The sequence below is a fragment of the Arachis hypogaea genome, chromosome 17, assembly GCF_003086295.3.
Source record: "Arachis hypogaea cultivar Tifrunner chromosome 17, arahy.Tifrunner.gnm2.J5K5, whole genome shotgun sequence".
Taxonomy (NCBI): domain Eukaryota; kingdom Viridiplantae; phylum Streptophyta; class Magnoliopsida; order Fabales; family Fabaceae; genus Arachis; species Arachis hypogaea.
In genome coordinates this window covers 117491554-117510191 of record NC_092052.1, presented here as the reverse complement: position 1 = coordinate 117510191, position 18638 = coordinate 117491554, and the positions used below count along the sequence as shown (strand labels likewise).

The 18638-nt window shown below is 34.6% G+C and overlaps 1 protein-coding gene across 1 annotated transcript; it reads left to right on the top strand.

The window, feature by feature from the left end:
* Positions 1–8952: 8952 nt before the first annotated feature.
* Positions 8953–11048, top strand: LOC112763728 (uncharacterized). Its single transcript, XM_025809325.1, has 3 exons — positions 8953–9049; positions 9377–10671; positions 10791–11048. Exons 1-3 carry the CDS (start codon positions 8953–8955, stop codon positions 11046–11048), a joined length of 1650 nt encoding a protein of 549 aa, XP_025665110.1.
* The last annotated feature ends 7590 nt before the right edge of the window (positions 11049–18638 follow it).

Sequence of the window (18638 nt, the reverse complement as noted above, 5' to 3'; positions counted from 1 at the left end):
TGTGATCTTTACTTTGTTTCAGTCTATATGTCCATTATTTAGTGTATTTACATGCTTGCATATGATTGAGGCCATTATTTGATTTTAGCTCACTTATCCCAAATAAGCCTACCCTTTACATCACCCTTGTTAGCCACCTTGAGCTTTTTAATCCCCATTTGTTCTATATCTTACCACATCACTAGCCTTAAGCAGAAAACAAATTAATTATCCCAATTGAATCTTTGGTTAGCTTAAGATAGTGTGTTAATTAAGTGTGGAAAAAATGTGGGAACATGAGTTAATAAAGGAAAAGTATAATGTTTCTAATTTATTTGAATATCAGGAATTTGGGAACCTACTCATGAAAAACCAAAATAAAAAAATAATAGAAAATCCATGTGCATTGATAAGTTATATTTGTTTCTCTACAAAAAAAAAGGAAAAAAAAAGAAAAGAAAAAAGAGAAAAAAGAGAAAAAATCCAAAAATACTCAATAAATAAGTAAATAAGGGGACAAAATTACCCCAATGCTAAGTTAATAAAAAGATTAATGCACATGTGATAAAAGTAAAGAAATATCAAAATTTTGGTACATGAGTATGGGAATCATACAAAAGTAGGAATTTTGGGTAGCTAGGCATGAATTTAACAGTATATAGAGTATATGTATATTAGGTGAGAGTTTAGGTTAGTCAAAGATTCATATTATAGCTCACTTGGCCATACATGTACCCTTACCTTTACCTCAGCCCCATTACAACCTTGAAAAGACCTCATGATGTTTGCATTGGTACATTAAATTTTTGTTGATTGGTTAGATGAAGAACAAGGTTTAGAAAGCATGATTAGAGAAGAATAGAGGGATTAACCCTAGACACTTGAGAGATTAGAGTGATATACACTACCAGTAAGGGTTCAAGGTTTGATTCCATGTTCCCTGCTTTCATGAGCTATCTTCTTAAAAGTTTATTTGCTTTTATTGTATGATTTGAATTAGTGAAACCTGATTTATATTTGTCTTGGAGGACTTATTTACTTTTAACCAAGTAGGTAGAAACATTTTGCATGTAGTTGCATTCATATAGATAGGTTGCATTTCATACCATTCCTCTTCATTCTTTATAGTTTCTCTTGAGTTTAGCATGAGGACATGCTAATGTTTAAGTGTGGCGAGGTTGATAAACCACTATTTTATAGTTTATCTTGTGCTTAATTGAGTGGATTTTATCAACTCTTTACCCACTTATTCATACTATTTGCATGGTTTTACATTTGCCTTCCTAATTATGTGCTTTGGTTGAAAACATGCTTCTTTGGCCTTAAGTTCCCTATGATTAATCCTCTCTTATTACCATTAGATGTCTTGATATGTGTGTTAAGTGATTTCAGAGATTACAGGGCAGGAATGGCTCAGAGGATGGAAAGGAAGCATGCAAAAATGGAAGGAATACAAGAAGTTGGAGAAATTGCTAAGCTGTCCAGCCTGAGCTCTTTGCACTCAAATGGCTATAACTTTAGCTACAGAGATCCAAATGATGCGGTTCCAGTTGCGTTGGAAAGCTAACGTCCGGGCTTCGATTTGATATATAATATGTCATAGTTGTTCTAACTCTAGGCGACGCGACCACGTGCTCCATGCGGATGCATCGCAGTGACGAAAAACCAGCGTGGCAGATTTCGCAACCAGCGATTCTGGGCTGTTTCTGATCCAGTTCTCGGCCCAGAAAATATAGATAGAGGCTATAAAGTGGGGAAATACACCCATTCATTAGGATAGGCTCTCATATTCACGATTTTAGGAGTAGATGTAGTTTTTAGAGAGGAGGTTCTCTCCTCTCTCTTAGGATTAGGATTTAGGATTTCTCTTAGTTTTAGGAGTGGCTCTCAATCCCAGGTTCTTTATTTTTATTTATTTTTCCAATTTAATTTATGAACTCTTCCATGTTACATATAATTTTTTTAATTAATGTTATTTGAGGTATTTCAGATTTAAGATTGCTTTGCTCTGTTTAAGATTGCTTTCAATTTAATTTAGATATTTTTTTCTCCCTTTTGGCTTTGGTCAAGTGACTACTTGAGTTATCAAACTCAGCAAGTGATTGAAATTGGCAGATTCTGCTTGAGCTAGGATTGCTCTAAGGCTAGTCTCTCCACAAGAGTTGACTTGGACTTGAGAATCAAGCCAATCAGTCCACTCAACCTTCCTTTGCTTAGTAAAGGCTGACCAAGTGGGATTAAAACCCAATTCTCTTCACACCTGATAAGGATAACTAGAATAGGACCTCCAATTTCTCATACCTTGCCAAGAGTTTATTTTACAATTATTTATTAATTTTATTCTTCTTATGTAACATACTGCTCCCTTACTTTCTAAAACCCCTACCTTACTTTCTAAAACCCCTAATTTACAAAACTCATAACCAATAATAAGAACATACTTCCCTGAAGTTCCTTGAGAAGACGACCCGAGGTTTAAATACTCGGTTATCAATTTTAAAGGGGTTTGTTACTTGTGACAACCAAAACGTTTGTATGGAAGGACTTTTGAAGGTTTAGAAACTATACTTGCAACGAGGATTTATCCGCAAATTTCTAGACCACGCAAAAGTACTCTCATCACTAACCCAACTAAGAAAGGGGTACCTCATAGGTACTGGATACAAGACAGTAGAAATAACCTAAAGAAATCTGAAATACTCTAGGCTTTTCACTTAAGTGTATCACTCAATCTTTTATCACTCTTTGGCTTTTTCATAAGCTCTCTCTTTAAGCTTTTTAGCACTTAATAAATTACAGAAAGATATACATTGAAAAATGAAATTACAATCTGTAAAACATGAAGGAGATTGATGCTTCAACAGTCTTAGTTGCTATAGGTTGAACAGATTCACTTTCCTCTGACTAGAGAGCACTGTCCAAGTCGATGAACTCTTCAGAGAAAACTTCACAGAACAAAAACTTTAAACCCTGGTTCTCTCTCCTTGTCTTCAGAAGAGTAAAAAAAATTCTTTTGTATTTTCTTGGATGTTGCTGAGTTGCTCTTCTTCCAAGTCAACTCCTCGAGTTGTGTGCTACCAACTTATCATTTCACTCTTTTCAATTAATCCCTAAATTAAGAACTTTGTATCTGAGCCTTTTTGCTTGACCGAAAGCCTCAGAAAAGCAATGAAAAAGTTGTTTAATGGTAAACCCAGATCTAAACCTTTGAGCTACAACTTTGTCTCCAAGAAATAATTTTGGCCTTTGATTCATAGCAGTGATTATCAGAAATCACTTTCTCCATTTATCCCAGAATAGAGTACCAGAGAGTTGGATAAGGAGTGAAGAAAGTAAATTGCATGTAAATGGAAATAAATCACCTTTAGCTTCTGACTTAGCTAGAATTAGATTGATTTGGGTGATTAGACCTTTGCTTTTTGGATTAAGCTTTCTCTTTCTTTCTTCTTTGATGAAATGACTTAGAGGAACGAAGCCCTCTCTCTCTTTTCTGAGTCTGACCGAATGAAAGGTGAACATTATTTGGAGGATTAGCTTGGAGGGATTTGCTTGAGAAGCTTGGGCTTAGGTTGGATTTGATTGAATCGGCCCAGCTTATTCTTTTTGCTTAACACCTTTGGGGCTTTTAGTGCTTTGTAGCCCACTTTGTTTCTGGTTTGATTTCCTTCCTATTGGGCTGCTGCAACATTCTTTCTTTGACCTGCAACACTAATCAAACTTGATCAAAACTAGTTGGGTGATTAACCCAATAAAATAATGTTTGTCATCATCAAATTAATTTAGTTAAATTCTTAACTCAACAAAGTAATACATATAATTCATATGTGTAAATTAATTAATTGATATATGTATTGTTAGATGACCTTAATCATAGGTAATGGCTCCTCATTTTCGTTGTGTATGTTATTATCTTTGACTATTAACAGGTTTCGGAGTTAAACTTTAACCACCATGGTATTATACTCACCAAAGCCATTTTTTGTTCATCTTTCAAAGATAAAATCAAATCAGGCTAAAGGGTATTAATTGAGAATACAGTAGTTTTCCATAACATTATTTATTTATATATAATTTTAAAACCTATTTAATAATATAATTTTTAGGTGACTTTATTCTTATAATTCAATTTAAAACAAGATGCCCATTTTTTGTAAAATTAGATAACTTTGTCCATTCTTTTTCTTGAAAGACTTCATTTAGTGCTAGCACTTACATGTCACATATTTGTTTTTGTATGTGTTGTCCCTTAATTTTTTTCGAGGCAACAAAGAACCTGACACCTGCACGTTTTCATAGGAAGTTATGATTGCATTTCACAATTTCTAACCAACAATTGTTTGTTGCTTAAGTTCATTATTATGTTACTGACATTTTTATGCTTCATTTATCTGACTTTTTTTCTACTCAAACCTACAAATTACCCCATTTGGTTACTACCATACACAAGTTATTATAAAGTGATCCCAAACAAATATACCCAAATAATTAATCATTTCATGGTTTGACAAATGAGTTCTCTACAATGAATAGTTGCATGTATATATATATAATCCATGAAATCTATTCCTTCTTATAACTTACTATCATTTGCCACTTCCCCGTAGCAATGTCTTCCTCCAAGTTTAATGATCAGGGTCACTTCTTTTACATGAAAATTAACCCCGACATGGTTAGTTATGAATCGTTATATCATTGCTTCTCTTCAGATTGTGTCATTTAGTTTATTAATTGTTTTTTCTCTCCTTATTTGAATTCTCTTGATTTACTTTCCATAATAATTTCAAGATATCATTGAAATCCTGTCTATCTTCTTCAAGAGGTACAAGGATTCTTTAACTAATGAGTTAGTGTTCTATGACTTAGCTGGTAATGAGATTGAAGTTGCCATCGAAAAGGGGCACTGAACTGGCATTATTGTTAATGGCTACAGCAACTTTGCATTGTTGTATGGTTTGAAAGAAGGTGGTTGGTTACGGGTTTGCTACGTTGGTATGGACAAGTTTCTCACCATCAAAGTAAAAGACCACAACATGGTTGAGAAGCAGCCCTGTCCCCTCCCCCCCCGACCCCCGCCCCCGTGAAGCTTCCTCTCGACATAAAACCTTCAATTATTGTTGAGGACGTTATAGACCTTTGTGACCATTCTTTAGAAGGTAAGCATTTTTTGAACCGTTGTTAAAGTCTCCAACTCCCTCATCATGTGAGAAAACCTCTAATGATTGGCTAAACAAATCACCTCTGAAGAATTCCAAATTGGTCAATTCTTTTACCCAGAAAATCTATTCAATGATATTAATGTTGTTCCACCCAGCATGAATTCTGAACTACTCGACCTTATTCTATATCAATCTGATCTTGATCCTATCAAACAAGTTCTTTCACTAACCGAATGTACTTCAGCTAAGAATAACACTTCTAATAATAATGAAAGTCAGACTTTTGGTTTCCCTATAAGTATGTTTAATAATTCTTAACTCAATCTTAATACAAGTTTGTTTCAGAAAGACCAGTCCAAAAGTTCACCATCAATTTTATCCAGTTACTCTACTCAAGTAATATCTCAACCCGATTCTCCTAATCATTGACAAGTATATTCAATTGATAAATACGTGTCTGATTATCAGGCAACATATTCAATGGTAAAGTTTCCTTTCCTTAGTTCTGCCATTTGCAATTGTTTTATTCATGGTTAAGCTTATTTACTCCTTTTTCCTCTTAATTCTATTCATTTGTTTCCTTCTAAATTTACTTCTGTCGCATTCCCTTCAAGATTGCCATTTGTCAATGTACGCAACCAACTGGAATGTCGTTCATAATGGGTCTTCGATGGAGGGGTTCTGCTTCATCAGAGGTTTTTCTTTCTCGGGAATGGCGTAGATTCTTCCTTCAACATGGAATAGTGCAAGGGAGCGTGGTCAAGTTTACTGTCCTTGTTGATGATGAGAAATCAACGACCTTAGAAGTTTTCAGAATTTAGTATTTAATAGGAGTTTTATTCACCATATTACCGTTTTGATCCTTTTGGTTACTAATTATAATATAAGATGTCTTTATAATCTCCTTATTGGCTCTTTTATTTATAGATGTAATAGATATAATATATTTGATCATAGTGATATATTTATGAAATCATTTTTTTATGTGTCATTTTTCTTTTAAACATATTTATTTCATTTTGATTTTTGGTTTCTTCCTTCGTGCACTTTTAACTTTATACTCCTCCATGTTATTCACACGACCACTACCAACTTATTAACCAAGTTTACAAAATTCTCATTCATCACCACTGTTTATCTTTTCATCTAATATCTTTAATGCATTGTCCAATTTTTTGCAGATGTATATACTATAGAATTTTAGAAATGCAGCTTACCACATGCTCATATTCTATTGTTCATGGATCTGAATCACACACCTAAATCTCCATGTGACATTGATAAGATGATCTGTACTAAGATACCAGATAAGTTATGTACACATAAGCTCAATGCAGCAGTAGAGAAGTTCATGGTTCATAGACCATATGGTCGTCATAATAATAACAGTCCTTGCATGATCAATGGTCGTTGCTCTAAATTCTACCCAAAACAATTTCAAAGAAGGACTATCATTGATGAAGCTGGTTCCCAAAGTATAAAAGGATTGACAATGGGCGCATAGTTTAAAAAAAAAAAGAACGTAGTTCTTGACAATTTTTTCATGTACCCTACAACCCATTCACTGCTGTTAAAGTATGGTTGTCACATTAATGTCGAGCATATATGTCAAACATCTGCAATAAAATATCTATTCAAGTATGTTCACAAGGGCAACAATAGGGTCACAGCTGCTTTTTATCAATCAACAGGTGATGGTGATTGCCAACATGTTGTTGATGAGATTGATGAACGAATTCTTGACAGTTTAGAATTTAGCTAATGGAGTCTCGTTGTAAAGTATAGTTTCCAAACCAATCAATAATCTTTTCATGCAAAAATATCGGTTGTCACAAAGAACAAACCCCAAATAAGAAATAACCGGAGTATTTTGGACTCCGGGTCGTCTCACGAAGAGTTGCAATGAAGTGATCAATTATTGGCTATGAAGGGGTAAAGGGGGTTTTTGATTGATAAGACGGGCACTAAAATAAATGACAAGAAAAGTAAATCAAGCAAATAACTAAAGAAAGCAATTAATAAAGAGAGATATTCATGGCAAGAATTGAGATCATAGGCCTTCTATCCTAGTCATGCAATGATTAATTCATCTTATTTAGTCAACTCCAACAAATAGGGAGAAAGTCAAACAAGACTAATTAATCATACCACAATAATAACAAGAATTTATCTTATTACGTCATCTCCAACATTGGAAGAAGGTATCATATTATCTCCCATGAGAGAAAGTCTAACAAGACTAGCTAATCTCAATCCAAAAGTCCTAATCAACTCACTAATTAACTTAGCAAAAGATTAGCGTCAATGGAAACAATATTCCAAAAGCCCTAATCAACTTACTAATAGCAAAAGATTAGCGTCAATGGAAATAATATTAGCTAACAACTCTAGATCACCAACATGAGTTGGGTTTTCATGACTCAAGATTGCCCAATCACTCTTTCCAAGCCAAGAATGCTCAAAATCTACTCTAACATCCAACCAAGCATTTTATCAAACACTTGGAATGCATACATGGAAAGCATAGTAAAATGTGCAAGAAATATAAATCTACCAACTATCAATTGCAAGAAAAGTAAATCAACAACTCAATTCATCAATAAAAAGAACATCAAACATTAAATTACATTAAAAGAAAAGATCCAAATCTAACAAAGGGTTCATGAACATAAAAAAGACATAAAAGTAAAATTGACAAGAGAACTAAGAAGAATAGAGTAGTAGCAACAAGAAATTAAAAGGAGAAACAAAATTAAAACAAGAATTAAAAGTTGGATTTAAGAAAATTAAACCTAAACTACCCTAAATTCTAGAGAGAAGAGAGAGCTTCTCTCTCTAGAATTCTACCCTAAAACATGATGAAAACTCAACTATGACTACTTGGTTCATTCTCCCTTCAATCCTTGGGTTCAATAGCATCAGAAATGGGTTGGATTGGGCCCAAAATGACCTGTAAAATCGCTGGGGGCGATTTCATTAAAGTGGGCCCACGGACAGCATCGGCGCGCACGCGTACATGGCGCGTGCGCGCCCCTGAGCGCGAAGCAACATATGGCAAATTTTATATCATCTCGAAGCCCCGGATGTTAGCTTTCCAACGCAACTGAAACCGCCTCATTTGGACCTCTGTAGCTCAAGTTATGGTCGTTTGAGTGCGAAGAGGTCAGGCTTGACAGCTTTACGGTTCCTTCATTTCTTCATGAGTTCTCCCACTTTGCATGCTTTTTTCTTCACTTTTTCCATCCAATACTTGCCTTATGAACCTGAAATTACTCAACAAACATATCAAGGCATCGAATGGAATTAAAGTGAATTAAAATCACCAATTTTAGGGCCTAAAAAGCATGTTTTCATATTTAAGCACAAATCAAGGGAGAATTGGAAAACCATGCTATTTCATTGAATAAATGTGATAAAAGGTGATAAAATCCCCCAAAATAAGCATAAGATAAACCACAAAATCGGGGTTTATCAGAGATACGTAATTTTTATGACTATAGGTACATATCTTCTTGTGAGGCTGCTTGGAGGGTATTTGGGTATGACATACAATAAAAAGAGCCTTCGGTAATTAGACTACCTTTCGCTTTACCTAATGAACATCCAGTTGTCTTTAGGGATCATGAAAACATCATTGATGCCATAGAAAGAGTGGATGGCAAGCTCACTAAGTTGTTAGCATAGATGCTCGCTAATCAGTTGTTTCCTTTTGGCTGGTATCTTACATACAGCCAATTCCCTAAGAAATTTGTATGGAAAGAGGACATATCAATGTGGATGCCAAGGAAGCAAGGGTTTTCAATTGGTAGGTTGACCCATGTACCGCGTGGCAATGGAGAAGACTACTACGGTACTACCTCAGACTTCTTCTGAACATTCAAAAAGGGTGCCTGAGTTTCATCCATCTTCGAACGGTAGATGGTGTTGTGTATTCAACATTCAAGGAAGCCTGCTATGCTTTAGGTTTGTTGCAAGATGATAAAGAATTTCTTAACTCTATGTTGGAAGCAAGCACGTGGGCTTATACAAGATACATTCGAGATCTATTTGTTGTTTGCTTACTATCAAACAACATCTCGAGTCCAATAAAGGTTTGGGAACAGTGTTATCATGTATTATCTGAAGACATACTTTATTCTCACAGGAAGGCTATGAATTGCGAAGGTTGTATCTTTAATTATATTATATTATTATGTATATATATAACACCACACTAACAATAGTTGTTGTATGTAATGCAGAGTTACAACTTTTTGAAGAGCGAATTCTTAATCTAACTCTTTCCAAGATTGAGGACAAATTACAAGATAATGGTAGATCACTTAAGGAGTATGATCAAATGCCTCTCTTAACTATTGATGCTCTGGATGGCATAGATGATCCTCTAATAATGGATGAGATGAACTTTGATTTATCCCTTCTGAAGGAGGAGTTGGAGTATAACTTACACATCATGAATTTGGAGCAGCGTGAAGCATTTGATAAGGTGATTAGTGTTGTGAATGATGATGTTGGAGGCTTTTTTTTTGTATATGGATATGGTGGTACTGGAAAGGTGTACCTCTACAGGACATTGTCAGCTGCTATACGAAGTAGAGGTGAAATTGTTTTAAATGTGGCATCCAGTGGGATTGCATCCTTATTACTCCCCAATGGCCGTACGAATCATTCAAGGTTTAAGATACCACCTGATCTAAATGAAGACTCTGTGTGTTGTATTAAGCAACGTACTTTGTTTGCTAAGTTGGTATGTAAAGCGAAGCTTATTATATGGGATGAAGTACCAATGTTGAATAAGCTATGTTATGAATCATTGGACAAATGCTTGTGGGATATTATGAGATATGAGAAATGTTATAATTCAAATCTGCCTTTTAGTGGCAAGGTTATTTTGTTAGGCGGTGATTTTAGACAGATTCTTCCAGTCATACCTATAGGCTCACGTCAAGACATTGTACAGTCTTCGATAAATTCATTATATCTCTGGGAATTCTGCATAGTTATGAAGCTAACAACCAACATGCGGCTTACTGTTGGAGCTAGCCACACTCAACTAAGACAGATTTCACAATTTGCTGAGTGGCTATTGACTATTAGTGATGGTTTGCCAGGTGATTCTTCTGATGGAGAAAGCGAAGTTAACATACCTGAAGACATCATTATTCAATACAACGAAGATGGTTTCAATTCTTTGGTTAATTTTGTTTATCCAAATTTGTTGCTAAATTTAAACAATGGGTCGTACTTCGGAGACAGAACAATACTTGCCCTTACACTTGAGATTGTCAACGATGTTAACAAGCACATAATGAAATCTTTAATTGGAGAGGAGAAGACCTACCTTAGCTTTGATTCATTTTGCGTAAAGGAAGGTAACATGAAATCTGAATTAGATACAATCACTCCAGATGTTCTTAATGCTATCAATTGTTCAGGCTTGCCGCCTCACCTGTTGGCTCTTAAAGAAGGTGTACTAGTAATGTTACTACGAAACATTGATCAATCAAATGGGCTATACAATGGCACAAGATTACAGGTACACAGGTTAGGTAATCATGTTATTGAATGCATCACACTAATAGGAGATAAATCAGGTCAAGTGATTTTGATACCACGGATGAACATGATACCCAACAATGCTACTATTCCTTTTAGGTTTCAAAGGAGCCATTAGTTGTTTCATTTTCTATGACTATTAACAAGTCTCAGGATCAAACTTTAACAACTGTGGAATTGTACTTGTCGAAACCTGTTTTTACCCATGGTAAACTATGTGTTGCTCTGTCAAGAGTAAGATCAAAATCCGGTGTAAGGATATTAATTGAGAATAATTCATTCAAGACAAAAGGTACAATCATCAATGTTGTTTATAGAGAAGTATTTAAGAACCTCGGTGACCGTGTATACTTCTAAAATTTTGTTGACAATATATAATAGTCACAAATTTTCCGTCGTCTATCAAGTTATTTTTCACATGATTATAAAGTCAGCCTTACTAAGCCTTTTTGTTAACATCTTTATTATATTATTACAATATGTTATGCTTATTATTAATTATTTAACAAAGACACTTCCATCATAAAATGCCCATGGTTTAATTATATATATATATATATATATATATATATATATATATATAATTTTATTTTTTTATTAAACTTATCATACCCGTGCATCGCACGGGGCAATTCACTAGTTAACTATTAAAACATATTTCCCCTAATTTTTCTTAAATCTCTACTCTCCCAATGCAAACACAATAGTAGCTGCTACACATATCATTTGTGACTCTCTCTCTCTCTCTCTCTCTCTCTCTCTCTCTCTCTCTTCATATTATCCCCCTTTTTTTTGGCCTTGATGAGCTACAAGGACACAACCCAAAAACCAACCCAGCACCAAATCCAAGAACTTGTCTCCCTTACCCCTGCTACTCTCCCTCAATTTGCCTCTTACTTGCTGCTTGAAACCTAGAATTAGAGGCTTCCTCGATGGCGTCGACGATTGTTGTGCCCCCAATACGAGGACGACAATCCACCTTTAAAGCTCTCCATGGCGGCAGTCCATATATAGTCACAGAATACTCTGTCGTTGATGTTGCTTTTGATGATATGTGCTTCTACAACCCTGTGACTTCCACTATGGTTCCAGCGTCCCCTCTCTTCGAAGAAAATGAGCTATTATTCCTCTTATTGAGTGCTTTTGCCGTGGCTTCTATGAAGTTCAATGCCCAAAAATGTAGAGCCCCCTCCCTTTCTCTGAAGTGATGCTCTTCCTTGATGATGTCCATGACGGAGATCGGCAAGGAGGAGCTCAAATTCCTAGGGATGAGATTATGATTCATGGCTTTTGCAACTTCATGAGCGAGAATGTTCCCCTAGGGTCCAAGTGAAACTGCACTCTAGGAGTTTCTCCATCAAGCTTCTGATGTCTCTTAGTATAGGATCCACATCCTAAATGTTGCTCCTCGACTTAATTACTTCATTCAGAAGTTGACTATTAAATTCAATGAGTGCTTTCCTTATCTTTGTCTTTTATTAATTCTTTAGTAGATAATCCCTCTAGTTATGCTTCTTTGACTTTCATGGATGCTTATTCCGGATATAATTACATTATTATGCATCATTAGACCAAGATAAAATTGTTTTTATAACTGAATGTGGTAATTTTTGTTATAAAGTTATGCCTTTTGGAATAAAGATTGCAAATGCTACCTACCAGCAATTAATGGATAAAATATTCTCTCAATGAATTGGCAGAAATATCAAATTCTATGTTGATGACATGGTTGCTAAAACCAAGGTCAGAGCTTCCCACTCTAATGATCTCAGAGAAATTTTTGTACGATTGGAAACGTATAACATGCATTTAAATCCTAACAAATGTGCATTCGATTTACAAGGCAGAATATTTCTTGGATTTTTGTTAACAAGTCGAGGTATGAAAGCCAATCCAGAAAAGTGTCGAGCTATACTAGATACGAAGAGCCCCAAAACCATTAAAGAAGTTCAACAATTAACAGGAAGATTTACTGCTTTGTCTCATTTTTTGCCCTGTTTAGCAGACAAATCTTTACTTTTTTCAAACGTTGAAAAAGAATAAATATTTTGAATAGACTAACAAATGTGAGGAGGATTTTCAAAATATTAAAAACATTATTACTTCTCATCACATTTTACAGAAACCTGAAGTTGGAAACCATTGTATTTGTGTTTATCTATCACAAATTATGTTGTTGGCTCTGTTTTGGTTACAGAGGTAAACAACAACATCCAATTTATTTTGTGAGCAAGTCTTAATATCATGCTGAGCTCTGATATCCAAAGTTAGAAAAACTCACTTTGGCATTGATTTTAATAGCTTGGTGATTGAAACCTTACTTTCAAAGCAACACTATTGTTGTTCGAATAGAACAACCATTAAGGCAAGTGTTGACGAAACCTGAGTTAGCTGGAAGGTTGATCAAATGGTTTCAAGGGATTCTCTACATCATCTTTCACCATTAAGTCATAACAGTGCTAATTGACAGGAGTTACAAATCAGTCAACCTATGGGACTCGATACACACATACATACATACACAGGGAATATATATATATATATATATGAGCATATCACACCAAACGAAGTCAGTTATAGTTTTGAGAAAGACTCTTATCTTACATCACAGGGCAAGTAAGGTGAATAAGTTATATATAGCCTATAAACAATCATATCATACATAGTGCCATCAATACTCAATTGATACATCACAAATATTACAAGTCATAACAACCCAGATACAGTTATCACCCTTACACAAAAAAATATATAGAGTACATATAATATATGAACATACAACATCCCGAGTGTTCATGCATTAGCCCTTAGTCTGGATTTCAGGCTGGCTAAAATAATAAGAACATGCCCCTCAATAAAATTCTAACAAAAGAGAGCAAAAAGATACTCTAGTCTCTAGAGACTCAAGTCATGTTGGGTATAATAACCAAGTTTTTCTATAAAATGATTCTTTGACATTGCTGTGATTAGAATTCGTGAAATTCGCATGACATGGTTCGCTTTAGATTAACAGGTTAGGTCGATTCTATAATAAAAAGATATAATAATATTATAATATTTTATTATTAAAAGGTCAAAGTAGCTCAAAAAGTTAAAAGTAACTTTTTTGCGATCATATGATTATTGGATCCAAATTCAACCAATATGAGATTTTTACCAGTACTCCTTGCTCTAATAAACTATACCAAAATATTTTAGAGTAGTGGCATAAACACTTGTATATGAGCCAACTATTCAAATATAGTAAAAATTTATGATCAGATAATTACCACTTTTGATAATTATCTTTTAAGAGTTAATCTGGACCACATATCTCATCTTTATCCCTCTATAAAACTTTTGAACCTCTTCTCTCTCTCCTAAATCATTTTCAACATCATCATAAGTAGCGTTAGAAGTGAGTCAAGCCAGCTCATGAACTAGCTCAAGCTCGACTCATTAATAGCTCGATAAGTTAAGCTCGTGAGCTAGTAAGCCAAGATTGAGCTCATAAATTAAATGAGCCAAGCTTGAGCTTGGATAAGCTCAGCTCATTAGCTCGTGAGCTGACTTGATTATATATATATATATAATCTTAATTATTTAAAATTTTATATTTATTTTTTACATATAATTTTGATGTAGGACATAAATAAAAACTTTATAATTTATTGATGGATAACAATATATAAAATTGATCTTTTTAAATATTTTTAAAAAAATATAAGTTATAATTTATTGATATAGAATTATAGATTATGTATTTATATTTCTATTATTTGAGCCAACTCGTGAGCTTTCGGTGAGTCGAGCTTGAGCTTAAGAAATAAGCTCGATTGTTAATGAGTCGAGCCGTGAGCCAAGCTCAATTTTTGTGAGCCGAGCTTGAGCTTAGTCTAGCTCGGCTCAGCTCGGCTCACTTCCAGCCCTAATCATAAGAAAAAAAGAGAGAGAAAAAGAGAGAAAGCTTCCATGGCCTCCATGTTCAAGCTTGATTCATGAAGAAACTAAGGCTCAAATCAAAATTTCACGCTGGTTAATCATTTTTTCTCTTCTTTCTCTTCACATCTATATCAATTTCATCAAGATTAATGAATAAAATCTTTTTCCCTCCCATCTTTAAAGTTTTGACCATTTTTTATCTTTTATTGTTTTGGAATTATGTTCTAGTATCTTCAAGAAGCAAGAATCACAAGCTTTTAAGCTCAAAAGGTGAGAGAAATTCTCTCTCTTTTCTCTTCTCCAATTTGGCCATGATGGTCACAAGAGAGTGATCAATTATAATTTTTCTATATTCATGAATCATGATTTGTGAGTCTCAAGGAGTCCATAATCATAAGTTTCAAGCTCTAAGAGTGAGAAATTTCTCCCTTTTCTCCCATGTTCATTTCAGCCAAAGAGGCTTCATGATGTTGAAAATTGTTCTTGATTGTAATATAAGTGTGAATAGTGTTAGAGAGCACCCAAGAAGTGATTAGAAAACTTGGGATTTGAAGTAAAGGTTAGGTTAGCTTAATTGATCTCACATATGTCATGAAACTTTAATGATGCCTTTGATTGAGAATTAATCGAATAGAGTATATGACAATGTTTGAATGATGTTTAAATACTTAGAATGAATTAGAATACATGTAGTGCATAATGGCTGAATGTGAATTTCTATGAAGGTATAGGATTAATTTGTGCATATAGAATGGCTGATGCAAAAGAGGGAAATTTTAGATAATGTAAGAGAAACCCCTAAGAATATGTTAATAAGGTGAAAGATGAAGGAAGTCTTAAAAGATTTAAGAATGTAAACTAAGGGGCAAAAGAGTCATTATGAAAGAGTTGGAGACATAAATGATGCACTCAAAATGAGAGAGTTGGGAAATAGAAGTGAGAAGAGTGTAGAGATCAAATAGATAACATAGTGTAAAGAGCAAGCAAAAATATAATTAAAGAAAGTTCCAGGATAAAAATACGAACATAGAAGGTTTAGGGGCAAAAATATAATTTTATAAAAGATTTGGGACAAAATGATAATTTTGGTGAAGTAATGGAGCAACATGAGAATTATGATAAAATATATGAATAAGAATGTAATTATGACAAAGAATGGGGATAAAAGTATAATTTTGCTAAAGAAAAATAAAATTATAATTTTGTAGAAGTTTAGGGTTAAAATGATAATGGTAATTTGGAGCAATAAGGGATAAAATGATCATTTCATAAAAGTTCAGAGGTAAAATAGTAATTTGGATCGACGAGGGGGTAAAAAGATTATTTTATAAAAGTTCAAGGACAAAATAGTAATTTAGAAAAATAAGGGACAAAAATGTCATTATAAAAAAGATGAGAGTAACATGATAATCATGAAGTCTAAAGAGTAGAATGATCATTTTATAAAAATAATAGAGACAAAGATGTAATTTTGGAGGAAGGACATAAAAAGTATTTTATAAAAGATTGCGTCAAAGTGGTAATTTAAAAGGCTAAGGAATATAAAAGTCTTTAATATAAAAGATTAACGACATGATGAAATTTTAGAACCTAAAGGGCATGAATGTCATTTATATTAAAGAATAGGGACAAAATAATAAATTTAGAGCCAAAAAACTTGAAGGTCATTTATTATAAGATTGGGGGCAAGATGGTATAATCATAAAGTTTAAAGGACATAATTGTCATTTTAATGAAAGACAGAGGATAAAATGATAAATTTAAGATCAGGAAAGACAAAATAGTAATTTTCCCAAAAGATTAACGTCAAAAGGGCCCTTAAAGAATTAGAAAGAATCAGTTCTAATGGATGATCTTAAAAACTTTATAGCAGAAGGATTATGATCAAAAGTCTCAACAATAAAGAACGTATGATTGATAAACTAAGACAAGAAAGGGTATACTAATATTTAATTGAATGATTAAGGAAAAATGGTCCCACACTGAGAATGAAAGGAATTAATATAAGTCATAATTCTGAAAACCTTAAAACAATGGTTTAGAAACATTAAGATTTTAGAATGAACGCCATTTTAGATGGTATGCCTGGCAAGGTTAGCGGTTTCATCTCACTTGCCCAATTCGTTGATTGTAAGTGGTCGCCCATAGATTGCACATTGTTTCCCAATTGTTAGCATATTTTACCGTTAAGCTCTGTAATGATTGTCGGTTGTCAGAATGTACGTGGCTTTAATCCATTACACACGTATGCATAATGTACACAGTTGAGAAGCCATATCTGGTCTTGGTCACGAATAATATCAGGTTGCGAGTAGTGAACCGACATGTGAATCCATGGCCCGCATAGAGCGTAAAACAGACATGCATCATATTGCTGCATATTCTTTGTGATTGTTTTCTGTGACTTGCTTGTGTCTGTTTGTTACCACAGTGAGATTCTGTAAGAAACTATAGTAAATGATATAGAAAGAGACTGAGATTGTACTAGACTCAAAGAAATTAAAATTGTAGATTAAAGTAGACTAAGATTGTACTAGACTAAAGGAGACTAAGATTGTCCTAGATTGAAAGTGACAAAGACTGTAAACCTAGGTTTAGACTAGTAAAAATGTGATAGCCCAACATAGAGATGTAACCTTAAGCCAATAGACAAATTGACCCCTTTCTCCTTAGTACCCTGTTGGGAACTATAGATTCTTACCCTCTCCCCCCCCCCCCTTCCATTCACTGTACCTATAAGTGGCACCATCGGTGATGAACATTGTCGTTTCCTAGGGATGACCTAAAGTATGGAAGTATGCTCGTCTATGGCGAACTCATATTTATATGCAACCCCATAGGACATACCACTCTTTCTTCCGCTTCATACCCTTTCTCTTGCTAAGATTCACCCTAAGGTTCTTCATCGTCCATCCTCGCCATAGTAGGAATAGAGTATTCGTCAGAGTTCTGACCATAGTGCCAGCCAAAACCACAGTCATTTTACAGTCTTAACGACGGGGATTGCTCCAACAATTCCATTAGTATTTCGAAAGCTCTGACAAACCCCCATGAGTTCGGATGCAACTGCGTTGGAGCGTAGTTCAACCAATACAAAATGCCACACTGAAATTCTGAGAAGCGCAATCTTACACCTAATTCCATCAACAAACAGCCATACAAATAAAAATAAGGCCAATCACTCAACCTTTCACACACACGATCATTCTCACCACACGGCAAAACCTTTATGTTTATTTGGCTACCTTCCCTGACCCAAACATTTGAACCTAACACCTTCACCGACTTGATGTCATTAAACCGAGACACGTAACTCGTCACATTGTCATTCACCCAAGAACAGGACCCCTCTCATCAATCTCTACTTTCACTTTTCCCATAGTACTACTGCTAAGTGAAAACCAGAAAGAAAGACAAACCAAATAGACAAAAGACTCACCTTTCTTACTCATGTTGAAGACAAATAGGGGTGTTAAATTTTTTCTTCTTTGAGACTTCAACAAATATCCACTTGGGGAAAAGGACACTCTTTAATACCAACGTGGGAAGCCAAAACGGTTGTGTCCAATCAAGCATTTTTAATCTAAGGCATTGATTCCATAACTTTCAAAAAATCTATTCATCACACGATGAGGGGTTCACCGAAAGTCACGCCACGAATCACATCCATCACATCATAATGGGCGCATGAAACTAGGCAACATTTAAACTATAATTAATGGCTAAACTTTTCACATTCTCCAAATGAATTAGGACGAGTTTGGGGATGAGACACTCTACTACACACCACAAGACATTGCCGAGGTACAATCAACAAAGTTTTCCTGCTTCCTTCAAGACAGGTCAAGCTTGGGGCTATGATGAGTACCTAATACCTCGGCAATCAAATTCGAAAAGCTCGAACACGTAAGACATAATTCACAGCACGATAAGCAAAACGATATAAATCCAAAACCCATGTAGCGAGATGCTCGGAAAAACCAAGGATCTCGGCAAAACTCAAAACTAACACAACAGACTTCCACT